The 12,844-nt window shown below is 41.4% G+C and overlaps 1 protein-coding gene across 8 annotated transcripts in view; it reads left to right on the forward strand.

The window, feature by feature from the left end:
- The window catches only part of LOC135898210 (uncharacterized), an 89,538-nt gene that overhangs the window by 65,336 nt on the left and 11,358 nt on the right, over nucleotides 1-12,844 (forward strand). For all 8 annotated transcript variants that reach the window (XM_065427056.2, XM_065427057.2, XM_065427058.2 and 5 more), the window contains 2 exons: nucleotides 8,575-8,671; nucleotides 10,997-11,119. In XM_065427056.2, coding sequence (XP_065283128.1) covers nucleotides 8,575-8,671; nucleotides 10,997-11,119 — 220 coding nt within the window. The remainder of the gene's footprint in view (nucleotides 1-8,574; nucleotides 8,672-10,996; nucleotides 11,120-12,844) is intronic.

Below are 12,844 nucleotides of genomic sequence, written 5' to 3' on the forward strand. Positions count from 1 at the left end.
CCTCCACTTTCCTCCTTGCACTCTCTTCTCTCTCATCGTCTTTCATCCTTCACTGTGCTCATTTGCTCAGTTGCGCTGAGAGACACTGATCCTTAGCACAGGAACGGGTGCCTGAGAGCTGTGCTCTAAAGGCCCAACCACTGACTGGCATGCGTTGGCACGCTTCTGGACATGCCGACAAGTGAATGCGTTGCTTTGTGTCGGTTGAACGGAAAGGGCACGCAACCACTGAACACAAGCTCTGATGTACACCGATGCTCACTCTTCGGCTGCAGCGGACTGTTGCTTGGCCATTTCATCTTCAACCGTCCAAGTCAGGCCTAAAACAGCCTGCTGTAAACTGAGCTTGAAACAATAGGTTAGTGACCTGTATGCTCTTTTAGATATAAAAAAACATGTTTGATTAATCTATGTACGCCTGCCGCATCAGTTTGTTTTTACCTTTGAAGTAAAAATAGTGCACAAAATATCGATATCAGCACTCGCGCCGCAGTCTGCCTGCAAGATCACTTTGCAAACACCTGCACGACCATGCCATATCATATCAGAAGCTGTCGTACAATTTCATTTTTGGTAGCTCATTGCACAGCCAACTATGTAAGAATTAGGCATGCAAAGTATCATTGAAAAATCTATATTAGAAATATTGTCACATAGTAGCGACAGTGAGGAATGATGCAGAGTCAAACCCGGGAGTTGCAAATTTAACTCTTTATTGGATGAACTTGTGCCCAGCAAAGCAAATAACTCTTAATCGCAACAGTAGCAGTGAGCAAAGTCAATAAAATCTGATCTGAGGGTCAAGCGCATCAGCTTTTGTACATCAGTCGTTGAGAGTCGCAGCGTATTCGCTGGCGCCCACATACCTTCCAGAAACTACCCCACAATTCATGTCGCGTATGCAATCAGATTATACAAGGTTTGTCGACAAAAGACAACGGATAGAACCATCGAAAACATTTGCAAAACTTCGAATACATGTCGGCGCGTCCTGCACCGAGTGGTAACGTTTAACATTTGTTAGCCGGTGAAATACGGCCACCGGTTACAGGTAAAGAAGTATGCATGTCACTACAGTTATGCTTGTCGGTGTATGAAAGAAACGTGAAAAAGTGGGTTCTGAGGAGATCAGCAGAAAGAATTGAAACACCTGTAGCGCTCGCAAAAATACATCTAGAACAGCTAAAATATCCAATTCGTAGCTTTTCTCCTGCCGATTCTTGTTTCTGTCTAACCTTGCCCTAGGAGCACCTCATTTATTTTTCTACGTTGTTTTTAAGCACCAACATCGCATCGGGAGGCCTTCACTCTAAGTGGCATGAATATGTTGCTAGAGAGAGAGGGGGGGAGGGGGAGCAAGAAAAGGCAGAGAGGTTAACCAGACTGAGTCCAGCTTGCTACCCTACACGTGGGGAAGGGGATGGGGAGTGAAAGAGAGAGAAAGATAAAACAGGAGTCTATATCGCACTTTCATATGCACTAAGTTAGGTGCAGGGTGTCTGTGGTCGGGCACTCAAATCTGTTGCTTTCAGGTAGTGAACATAGTTTCTCGACATTAATGAAATGACATACCATCAGATACCACAAACTTGAGAATCATAGTTCTTTCGTTGCCCTTTGCCAAGTCGTACTATTGAAGCACTCATTCAAATGTATAGGGGCAGCTCATTTGCATATCAGAAGAAATATATATATATATACAAGTTATTTTCACCATTTCTACACTTCAAGTCACCACACAAAAAAAGAAAGTATCAGCTTGTGTATTGTTTTTAGCCTACTGTGATGTTCTGAGTGAGAAAGACATTCAATTTGTTCTGTGAGGCATGCAATACAGTTAAACTTTGATATAACAAATAGGTAAAACAGGCAATTTGCTTCGTTATATGGAGATTTCATTGTATTTAAATTATACCTTTTATGCAGATAAGTACAGTCGCAGATTGATTTTTCTTACACAGAAAGAGGTTGCACATTTTTCCAAATTATCGGGCAATCTAAAAAAGCAAATTTGAGAAAACAATTCATTTTGATGAATTGGGGAGTCGGCGATGAACGATACGGTTTCATGCCATGTCAATGATATCTTCACATCGGCAGTACTAATTAAGCGAAACCAGCCACGATTTCACATTCACACTGCCTCCGTGGCTAATAGAGTCGTCGCTTGCACTGGGACTATGCTATCATGAAAAGCACCGGCAGCGAGGAGTGAATGCTTCGTCTGTCTCTCGCTCCAACGAGTCACTGGAACTCGAGATTTCACAACCTCCAATACTGAACGCCTGGGAAGAAGGCCTATGATGCCACGCGCTCTCAGCACATCCACTCTCTGCACATGCTGCAGATTACCTCTAAAGCAGGGTGCACAGCTGTGTATGCGCTCAGCCGCGCTTACAGCCATGCGCAGCCTTACCCCCCCACCTTCTGCCCCGTGCTCGCGCTTGATCGCGTTACCGCGAGCTCACTCCACTACCCCTCTTTCCCTTTGCTTGCATGGGAAGCTGCCACTCATGAAGCCACCATCTTTCTTGTCTCACCCTCGCACACTTTCACTTGCACCTAAAGCGCAAAGTGTGCGGGGCACGATAGGATCTTATCGCACTTGGACTTTATACGGAACATGATGCGGCTCCACTTCGGCGGTCACTCTTGTCGCACCGGGGCTCATTTGAAAAGCAGCCCCACGTGATTCAATCATTTGACCATCTGCGTCCACGAAAGTTTCCATTTATTGTCTCGGCATTCCTCTGCGGCAGAAGTGAAATTTCATTGTATTGAAATCGGATACAAACACATATCGTGATACCGAGGTTCTAAATACATTGGGTTCTGCTTACAAGAGGTTATGAAGAGTTAAATAATTTGTTTTATTGAGAATTGTGTTATATATTGAAGTTCGTTATATCGAGGTTTACCTGTATTGCTGTGGCATATTATTTTACTGCATAGCATAAGGCATTGTAGTCAACCATTATTAAATTTCAGAAGAAATTAATAGCACAATGCATTTGATCAGGCACATAGCGCTTCATTGCACTTTCTCAACTCATGCTTTATTTTTAAATTGTCACACTGTAACAATATTGCACGAAAGATACCACACTGAAATAATATACCAGTACATACTTAAAAAAGCGTGATTTTATACTACAATATTAATCAATCAGTCAATTAAGTGATTATTATAGTGCCCAGGAACAGCTAGAGAGTCTTAGTACTGATGCACTTAAAAAGAGAACACAAATGTGGTAGACAAAACAATGTGCGATAGAGAAACAAATAAGGAAAAAAGAAAACAAGGAAGCGTGGAAGGGAGTTAATCATACAATGTGATTATCTACATTTAAACGAAACACAGGAAATGAACTCTGAAGTATGTAAATACAAGCACAATTCTTATTACATGTTTTTTTTTAGTCAAGCCATACATAGGACAGTCTGTAATGCAATAAGACCAGGCAGAGAATGCCGAATGCTGCCTGGTACACTGTTGTGGCACGAAAAATTGCATATGATCAAGAAGCTTCGGGGAATGCATAATGTCATGGACCACCTTATACAGGAACAAAAGGTCTGATTAATTAAGTCTTGAGTCTAGAGGTGTGAATTGAGGTATATTTGAGAGGGCTGGACTATGGTCGCCAGAGTGGCAAAATAATTGGTGCTTGAAGATGAATATCAATTTATTCTGTATGCATTCAGTGAGGTGGGTAGTAGATTTGCACATTGCACCCCTATCTTCAGAGGCATACTCTAGTGGTGGAAGGCACACAGCAGAATACAAATTCAGAAACAGAACAGGTGAGGGGAAATCATGCAATATACGACATACAATTCCAAGACCTTGAAGAGAATGTTGTGCATATTTAACGTGTAAATAGAAGCCTATTGTTTTGTCAAAGTACACACCAAGATCTTTCATCAACCCTGGGCAGTGAGCATCTTGAAGGGCGTATGAAAATTGCTCATGGTGTGTTTTCTGTGTATAACTTAATACCATAGTTTTGAAAGCATTTAAGACTACCTTGTTGTTTCGGCACCAGTTTGAGAGTGAAAAAAAAATTATTTTTGAAGGTCAGTGCAGTGGTGCACACTGTTGACAGTCTTAAATAGCTTTAAGTCATTGGCATACAAAGCCATGCTGTTCATTTATTAAAATGTTCTTAGCACTAACAGAAAGCAGGGAAAGCAGGGAAGCAGAGATGGGTGTGCTTAGCTGCCAGTGACATAGAAACACATGGCAGGCATGCTGCGAAAACTGCAGCGTTTGTCTTCACTGCTATCCTAATATGGCACGTTTCTGCTAAGGGTGGGCGAATATCTTAGCTGCGTTACAAGTGTCGGCATATGAATAGGATACACTTCTAACGCATCAGTGTAAAATTCTTCTCGTCTGCACGAGTGCAGACGAGAAGAATCGAAAGGTGCCTTTTTTTGTCGTTGTTGTTGGCTGAAACCATTATGAAGCCTACAAGTAATAAAGCCAAGGCAAGCTTAGTTGGAGCTTTTTTTTTTTCATGGAAGTGCGGAAAGTGATGAAAGGAATGAAATGGGGCATCTGCTTAAAAATGTTTGGTGCATGCAGACCACTTGGTATGTCTTCAAGAGTCATTCGCATAGCATTTGACAGCATTCGACAAATGGTAAGCGCGATCATAATTAGCTAGACTGGGCACACGAGATATCGCTGCGACAAGTTCGGGGTGCGATCATTACGCGAGTGCGACTATTATGCGAGTAAATATGGTATTCCAATTCAGCACTTGGGTAGGAGTCCGCATTGGAGGAATCGCTGCTCGACTCACTTGCAGCAGAGCAAACAGTGCGCATGCCCATTGCATAATCGATTCGTGTATGTGAGCACATGCATGAAAACTCAATGCTTTCGCGCTCATCGGACAAACCAAACGAGGCAGAAACTTGCAGTAATCAGTAATCCTTCGTTCCATTGCTAACAAAAGGCAATCAGTTTTTATGAATCGAGTCTCGTGAAAATAAACACAGTCTTGGCAGTATCATTTGTATATGGTGGCATCATTTGTATATACCAGCGCATGCTTGCGAACAGATGTAATTGCACCCCTGTGAGCAACTGACGAGCGAGTATCTAACGGTGACCCTCTGAGAAATTCAAAACCAGATAGACATAAGTTTTTATAAGCACGACAAACTTCCGGAAATAGCTTGCGAGGGGAAACCAAAGCTAACCGCTGCATGCCCTTGCACACGTGGATGCGTAAGCAGTCGCTGAAACACAAGCATAGAAGAAGCCATGGAATGAAAACCAAGAAACTATGGTGTAAAAAAAAAAAGAATTATTGCATCCACACAGGGTGGAAGCACTTGCTGGGCAACAAAAAGTTGAAAAATTGGTGCATTTTTCAAACATACAGAAGGCGCCATAAATAAAACCAATTTTATTCAGCCTTATTTTTCAAAAAACTACATCATGTCATTGAAAGAGGTGTCGAGTTTGTACTTAGCTGATGCATAGTACTAAATATTCGTGGAGGGTGAACACTATGCAAATCGACACCATGGCATTGACACATTTAATGAACATGACCTAAGACACAGCAATTGAAATGTTAGCTAAGTCATACAGAAATACTAGCAAAGGTAATTAAGTGCACTTGGCGCTCTGAGCAGGCGGTGCTCACTGATGAGAAAATGCAAAATACAGAAAAAGAAACGACAGCATATATATCTAAAGTTCACTGAATACACACAGCCACGAACGCATTCCATTCTTACATGCTGATGCACTGTCCAAACGGAGCACATTATTTCCCATGAGAAGGAAAAAAACAAATGCAGACACACAAACACTGATAAAGCTGTCAGGTAACTGCCAGACGAGGATGATTTGTTAAAAATCTACAGAAGCTCGGTGTACTCTTGAGTCATTTCACACATCTTCATTGGTTAGACAAGCAAGAAAGCACGAATGAAAGCTGCTCACAAGTGATAATTGCTTGCCTTCTTTTCCCCTCTTGGTGTAGTACGTAGCTTCATCGTATTTGTGCGATCAACTGTTCACAATGTTGGTAGCAAAATTACTGCTTTGATGCAGACTTCTCTAGGAGTTCGTTTGAACAGGTTCTCTGTGGTTCGATTTCTTCATACTGCTCCAAGGGCTCCAAGCACTTCAAACTACTACAAATGTTTCAACCGCCACGACATCTCTCATTACTGGCTGTCATGAGGTGTTAAGAGAACGAAGCACTTCGACCTTCACTTTCACTCTCACATGTTTACAGTGGCAAAAAAAAAAAAAAGAATGGTTCACTGACAAAGAGATGTCTCTGATGTCTCATTCCTCTTCATGCTCTTTGAAGAAAAGTGGAAAGCGAAAAGTGGCAGTGAGCAAAGTGTTTGGTGCGCCAGTTCTGTTGTTCTTTCCATACTGTTGCGAGCAGAGAGGTGTAGCACACAGCAGCTATCACCCTGGAGCTGCTGCTGTCTGTTTCGATTATTGCCTCCAAACGACTGATGAAGAAAATTACTTGTCTTACAACCACATGTGGTGCTAATAAAGAATATTAAAAAAAAATCTTATCGCCGGAAGTGGGCTACAGACATTCTTTTCTTGGCCTATAGGTGATACTCTTGGAAGTAGCTTCTTTTTCATTGTTGCTGTTCCTTTTCTCTTTTACAAAAATCTCTTGTGTAAGGAAGTGTGTAGGTAATGAAAATTATGCATATTCTGAAGTCACTACATTTCACACTGACCTCCGCATAGTAAGTAAAAGTAAATAGCCAAACAAGACGTGATCACTGCACTGATCTGTAGCAGATGACATAGGTGTGAACACCCCAGCCATGCCCTTTGTTGGTTAACTTGCAGTTGGTCTATGAGAAGGGTTTATGTGATCATAGTTGGCATTCTTACATAGAACTCATTATGTAACTGGCCTTTGTAGGTGTCCTTGTAACATGCACACTTCAATACTCATACTGTGTGCATATATATAGCATTTGTGTATGTTATGTATGTCAAACTGAACTGTACAAAGTTTTCAACATGAAAAAATAAAAGTGAACTCATTGGGAAGGGATTTGCTTAGCAGTCCAGAGCTCATAGGAAGGCATGCAAGTAAGTGAACTGTAAGTGGACCCTATGTACAAAACATCAGCTAGCAACAAATTGCCTTTACTTGTTTGTTTTCACTGTTATAAACCACATATATGAGGGGGACCCCCCAAAAAACGGCCTGGCTTCACAGAGCCTCTCATAATTGTACTGCTGTGTTCTCCTGCTAGGTGGGTGTAATCAGACCCCAAGCCCACGCCACCATAGAATGTATGGTGGGTTTGTCGTGACAGTTTTCCTAACTGTTGTTGCACTCTTGTGAAATCGTGATGTCTGTTTGTTATGGACAGCAAATCTCTTTGAAATTTTGATTCCTCCTTAAAAACACAAATGAAGAAACACTTAAAATGTACCAGATGATCTAGGATGGAAGAGCCACTTTGAGCCGTACACAGGTTTTTGAGTGGTTTTGGGCAGTTCCAAAAGGGGAAATTAGTGCTAAAGCTCATGTTAATTTTGGCCAATCTTCAACCGGTCACACCTACAAAATTGACGAGGTGTCAGAAGCTGCTTGCATGAGTTGGAGCTCCTGTGAGTAAATTTCGAACGCGAAATCGTGCATGAGACGCATTGCTGCGAAGCTTGTTCCCCACCTGGTCACAGAGGACAAAATAACAAAACAAAGAACAGTTGCCTGATTTTGTGCCAGGGCTTGGTAAATCATGTGACCCAGACCTTCTGTCGAAGATCATCGCAGGTGGTAAAAGTTAGGGCTATGGGTATGACCCGGTGACCAAGCAAGTTTCAAACCAGTTGAAAATGCCTTCTTCACCAGTACTGGAAAAAATTTGCTAAATGCACTACTCGTGTGAAGACAATGGTCATCATTTCATTTTCTTTCTTCTGAAGCATTAGCAGAATTGTGCAGCGGGAATTTGTTCCTCCTGGACAGACTATCAATCAGCAATTTTTCTTGCATGTATTAAGGCAATTAAGAAAGAATATGTAAGAAAAATGCACAAAATTGTGAAATGTGGATTAGTGGTTTCTCTATTATGACAGTGCCTCAGCTCACACTGCTTTGGCTGTGACATGGTATTTAACCTCTTGGGCATGGGCCAATGTTCCCCACATGCCCTATTCATCAGGCAAAGCTCATGGTTATTTATTTCTTTATTTTAAAAGAAAATTCAAAGAAGAAAAGATATTTAACACCATTCATGATGTGAAAACAACTTTGCAGGAGCAACTCCACAGCATTAAGCTTGAGGAGCTCCAGAGTCGCTTCGAACAGCGGGAAAGAAAGTTGGACGAGTGGGGGGTATTGACTCTGATAAAGACTGTATTGAAGGGAACTAAGTCCTTTTTGTCCTAAATGGTAATAATGTTTCCCTTTTGAAGACTGTCTGGTTTTTTGGGGGGGTCCCTCCTTGTACATGCTTTTCTCTCTTATTTTTTTGGAGGTTGCTGTACTAAAGTGTTTCTACATTTCTTCACTCACAGTTTGTTAAACATCTGTTTGTTACCACTTTTCACAGACTTGCGGCTCAGCTACCGGACAGGAACATTCTGGCATTCAGCAGAAGAAAAGACACAGCTGCTGACAGACTTCCTCAAGGCCATCAACATCAGCAAGTAACATATTATCTAATGTTCTCACCATTATTTTCTGTTGCTGTTAAATCTTTTTTCTGTCAGCCTGTTGTTGTGGGATGGATTCAATCTTTTGTTAATGCAGACAATTGTTTCTGTATGCTAAAAGATACCTTTTCTATCACAAGTCTCAGTACCTCAATTTATAAGGACTTAAGGCTGTTTGGGCATAGTACAGTTAAACCGCTATATAACAAAGTCTGTAAAATCTGCACTTTGCTCTGTTACATCAAAATTTTTTGTTTGAAATTTGACCTCTTATGCAAGTACCGTGAATTTTTTGGACGTCTTCGTGGCACCGCCATGTACCCTATAGAGTCAATGTATAAAAACATCTGAAATTTCGGATGAAAAAAAAACACCCTTTGCCATCCGATTTTGCATACTTTTTGCCGCGATCTCAAGTCCGAAACGGCTATAATCAAAGCTACCACCATTGCCATTTTGATTATCTCGCTGCCTCGAACTGGTGCTCTCGCACACAGATCCACTGGCAGCCATAGACATCACCGCAGCAATGCTTGGTCTTTCGACTTTCGCTGCCAAGCTTCTTGCTGTTCGGTGCTGTGTTTTGCATTAAAACAATTCGCCACTGTTAGCAATGGTGCCCGCTACACCTTTGTAAACCTCACCAATGGCTTCGAAGCTCGAAAAACACAAGTTGCATAAAGCCGTTTTTTTTTAAATGTTAGCTTCGCCTCAATACAGCACTGTTACGCAGTGAAGCATACCTGACTGTTGCGGTGAAGCATATCAAGAGTGGAACGGGGCAGGAATACATAAGGAATACATTAAGGAATACATACCGTGTCATGGGACACGGTATGTATTCCTTAATGTGCTCCCTATGTATTCCTGACACGGTATGTATTCCTTAATTTGCACGCGTGCACCCATCGTCTCCTATCACAGTCCGATCACCGATATGCCTTAAAAGTGTACTGGCAAGCTTTCAGAGCTATTTCGGACGTGCTTGTGGCGATTTGAGCTCTTGGGTGCAGTAAAAGGCAAGCATTCATTTTTTCAGACTGCCCGATTTTTCAGACGTTCTCTCAGCCCCTAGAGAGCGCCCGAAAAATCTGATGTTGACTATAGGTACAGTAACACATACTTGCCTCAAGATAAGACACCCACAAATGAAATTCATGTGTGCTATGGCATGAGCCAAGTTATCAGGCATTTGGAAAAAACAAACTTCAGTCACAACAAAGTTGCAGTTTCTCCCCTAAGGTAAAGCATTGATAGCAGTAGGAAATTATTACACAACTACACAAAGTAACATGTGCAGTTTTATCAGGTGTATAACTTGAAGTAAACAATCGCTTATTAAATTAGCAAGCATGGTGTCACAAATGCAAAGTTTATCATGAACAGATCTTACCTGATGACCACGAACACTTGCTGTCACAATACTGGCATTATAAAGAGCGCAAACAGGAGGGAGTGAATACTATCTACTGCCTCGTTGTTCAATATGTCTTCGAAACTTGAGATTACGTGACCTCCGGCACTAGGTGCAAGTGAAGAAAGCGAACATGCATGTTCGATAAATGTACAGCCATGGCCACGGACGCTTGATCCCATTACTGTGTACTCCCCCTCCTCCCTCCTTGCAGGAGTGGGAAGATGGTGGCATCAAGCCACTATCATTCTCGACTCACCCTTCCGCCCACAACACACATCATGTGAACACGATAGGATCCTATTACATTGGGACTTTATATGGAATATAATGGCAAGGAGGACTTGTCTTTAGTACTACAAGTGTTACTCATCCTTATCAAATGCTGCTCCACTTCTGTGGTCGCTCTCGGTCACGCGACACACAATTTGTGAGGTGTGTCTGCAAGCAACCGCATGTAATTCAACTATTTGACCATCTGTGCCTGCGGCTATTTTGGTTTACTGCCTTGGCATTCCTCCACGGCGGCAGTGAAATTTCATTATATTGAAATCACGTATAAACACACTTTGTTATACTGAGATTCAGAATACATAGTATTTTATGGACAAGTTGTTAAAAAAAATATACTTCATGCTTCATACTGAGAATTTCATTATATTGAAGTTTGTCATACCAAAATTTAGCTGTATACCGTGGCAATGAAAAATCAGATTGCTGTAAATGTAAGCTTGTTGTAGGGAATTAGTATTCTATGCTTTTTGCAATGATGTAATGGTTGCTCTATAGTTGTGATTTCAAGGTATAAAATCCTTTGACAAAAGCAGGTACATTAAACGTATCTGCTTTTGTTCTTCGCAAGCAGTGGTGATGGCCATTGCATAGGACCTTGCTTTCCTGCTTAGGGTTGACATGCTGGTGGCTCACAGCAGCGCCATCTACCCGACCTTAAATGTCATGACCAGGCCAGGCATGCCCCACGTGAAATCAGTGGCTCTGCTGGCGCCAGCAGGACATCAACTGGTCAGGTATGTGTTGTATTTGCCCTTAACTCTTTTCCTACCATGGGGAAAATAGGTGTTTTTCGTAGGTTATGCCAGATTTTTTTTTCTGAAGAAACTACTACACTTAATATTTTGTGTAACACATAAACATAAAGCAGAATGAATGCAATTTTCATGCATGTAAGCTTTAGTAACGAGATGCATGTCATAAAAAACATATAAATTGCCAGAATCAAGATTATGGGATAAAATTGAACAAGCTTTGTAAAAACATGCTTGTAAGTACTAAGAAAAATATGTAACAAAAATTATGAAGTATACAAAATGTATGACCATCTAATAGACACTATCTCTGAAAAAATTAAAATTTGTTTATTGAACAGGCATTCCGCTACAAAAATTTAACGGCCAGCACTACAGTTCGGCGTGCCAGGCTGCGGTCGTGGATGTTCCGAGCTGGTTTGAGTCGTCGTCACTCTGAGTCAAAGCCTGACTAACAGGCAGCATCCTGAGACTCGCTGCTGCTCAATTCATCGATAAAATCAGCCGCAGACGCAGCTGAATCGCGACATCTGCGATTTTTGTTAAAGCGCGTGCACTACTCCCGGATGCAGCCATTTTTGCTTTCTACTTTTATGATCACGAAACTTTGGTGCGCATTCAAAATTTACCGCCTGGTATGGAAAAATCTAACTGCTTAGAAAACAAAAATATGGTTCTGCTTCAGGTCTAATGGCACAGTGTGTCCATAAGCATCATGTAAAGTCTCTAAAGCGGCGTTTGAAACAATCACTCGCCGGAGTGGCCACGGCAAGTTACCGCACAAACTTTGCTACGATCTCGCAACAGGGATGCCGGGCAGCCATTTTTGCTTTCTACTTTGATGGCCACGAAACATCAAAGCGCATTAAAATATCAGTGCCTGGTCGGAAAAAAATTAACTGCTTAGATAACAAAAATATAGTTCTCCTCCTTCACGTCCGATAGCGCAGTGTCCACGAGCGGCGCGGAAAGTCTCGAAAGTGGCATTTCAAACTATTGTTAGCAGGCTAACCATGCCCAATGGGCGTGGTACAGAAAGATTTAAGGCACTTATGTGTGTTATTTACACTGGGACGCTAATTTGCAAACCTCATAAGAAAACAGCCAGTCAAAGCACATATAATGAAATGGACACGTACAAGGTAGAAGCACTGGACCTAAATATTTACATTTGCACTTGAACTTCATTATATTGAAATAATGAATATAACATAAAAAACCAAATTTCTCTTTACATTCTCACAGAAATGCAGTCAAACTTGAATATAATGAACCCAGCTAAAGCAAATTATTCTCTATATTGAACATGCCATACTTACTGATCGATACACATGCAAAATAACTTCATCATAGTGGTCTGGAAGTTCGATACATATATCAAACTCGGTGTGTCCTCTACTAGCATCATAAAGCTGCCCGCTTGCAATGAATGCAGTGTTAAGGAGAGTTTTTATTATTACTTCATTTTTTCCCCCGAGTGGACTGCAGCATGTCGACATATTCTCATGCAACGAGATCACCATTCTCAGTGAACTGAGAAACAGTTCAAGGCACATGCAGAATTGTTACCTACTATGCATACTTTTATTTTCGATAAATGCATTCCTTGCTTGCTTTTTTTCCCTCTAAATTGAAATAAAACAATACTTTGGTTTGGGTGAATTGGTTCATCTTGACAGTTTTCATAAAAATGCGCTAATGATGAAG

This window comes from Dermacentor albipictus, chromosome 3, assembly GCF_038994185.2.
Source record: "Dermacentor albipictus isolate Rhodes 1998 colony chromosome 3, USDA_Dalb.pri_finalv2, whole genome shotgun sequence".
NCBI classification, from domain to species: domain Eukaryota; kingdom Metazoa; phylum Arthropoda; class Arachnida; order Ixodida; family Ixodidae; genus Dermacentor; species Dermacentor albipictus.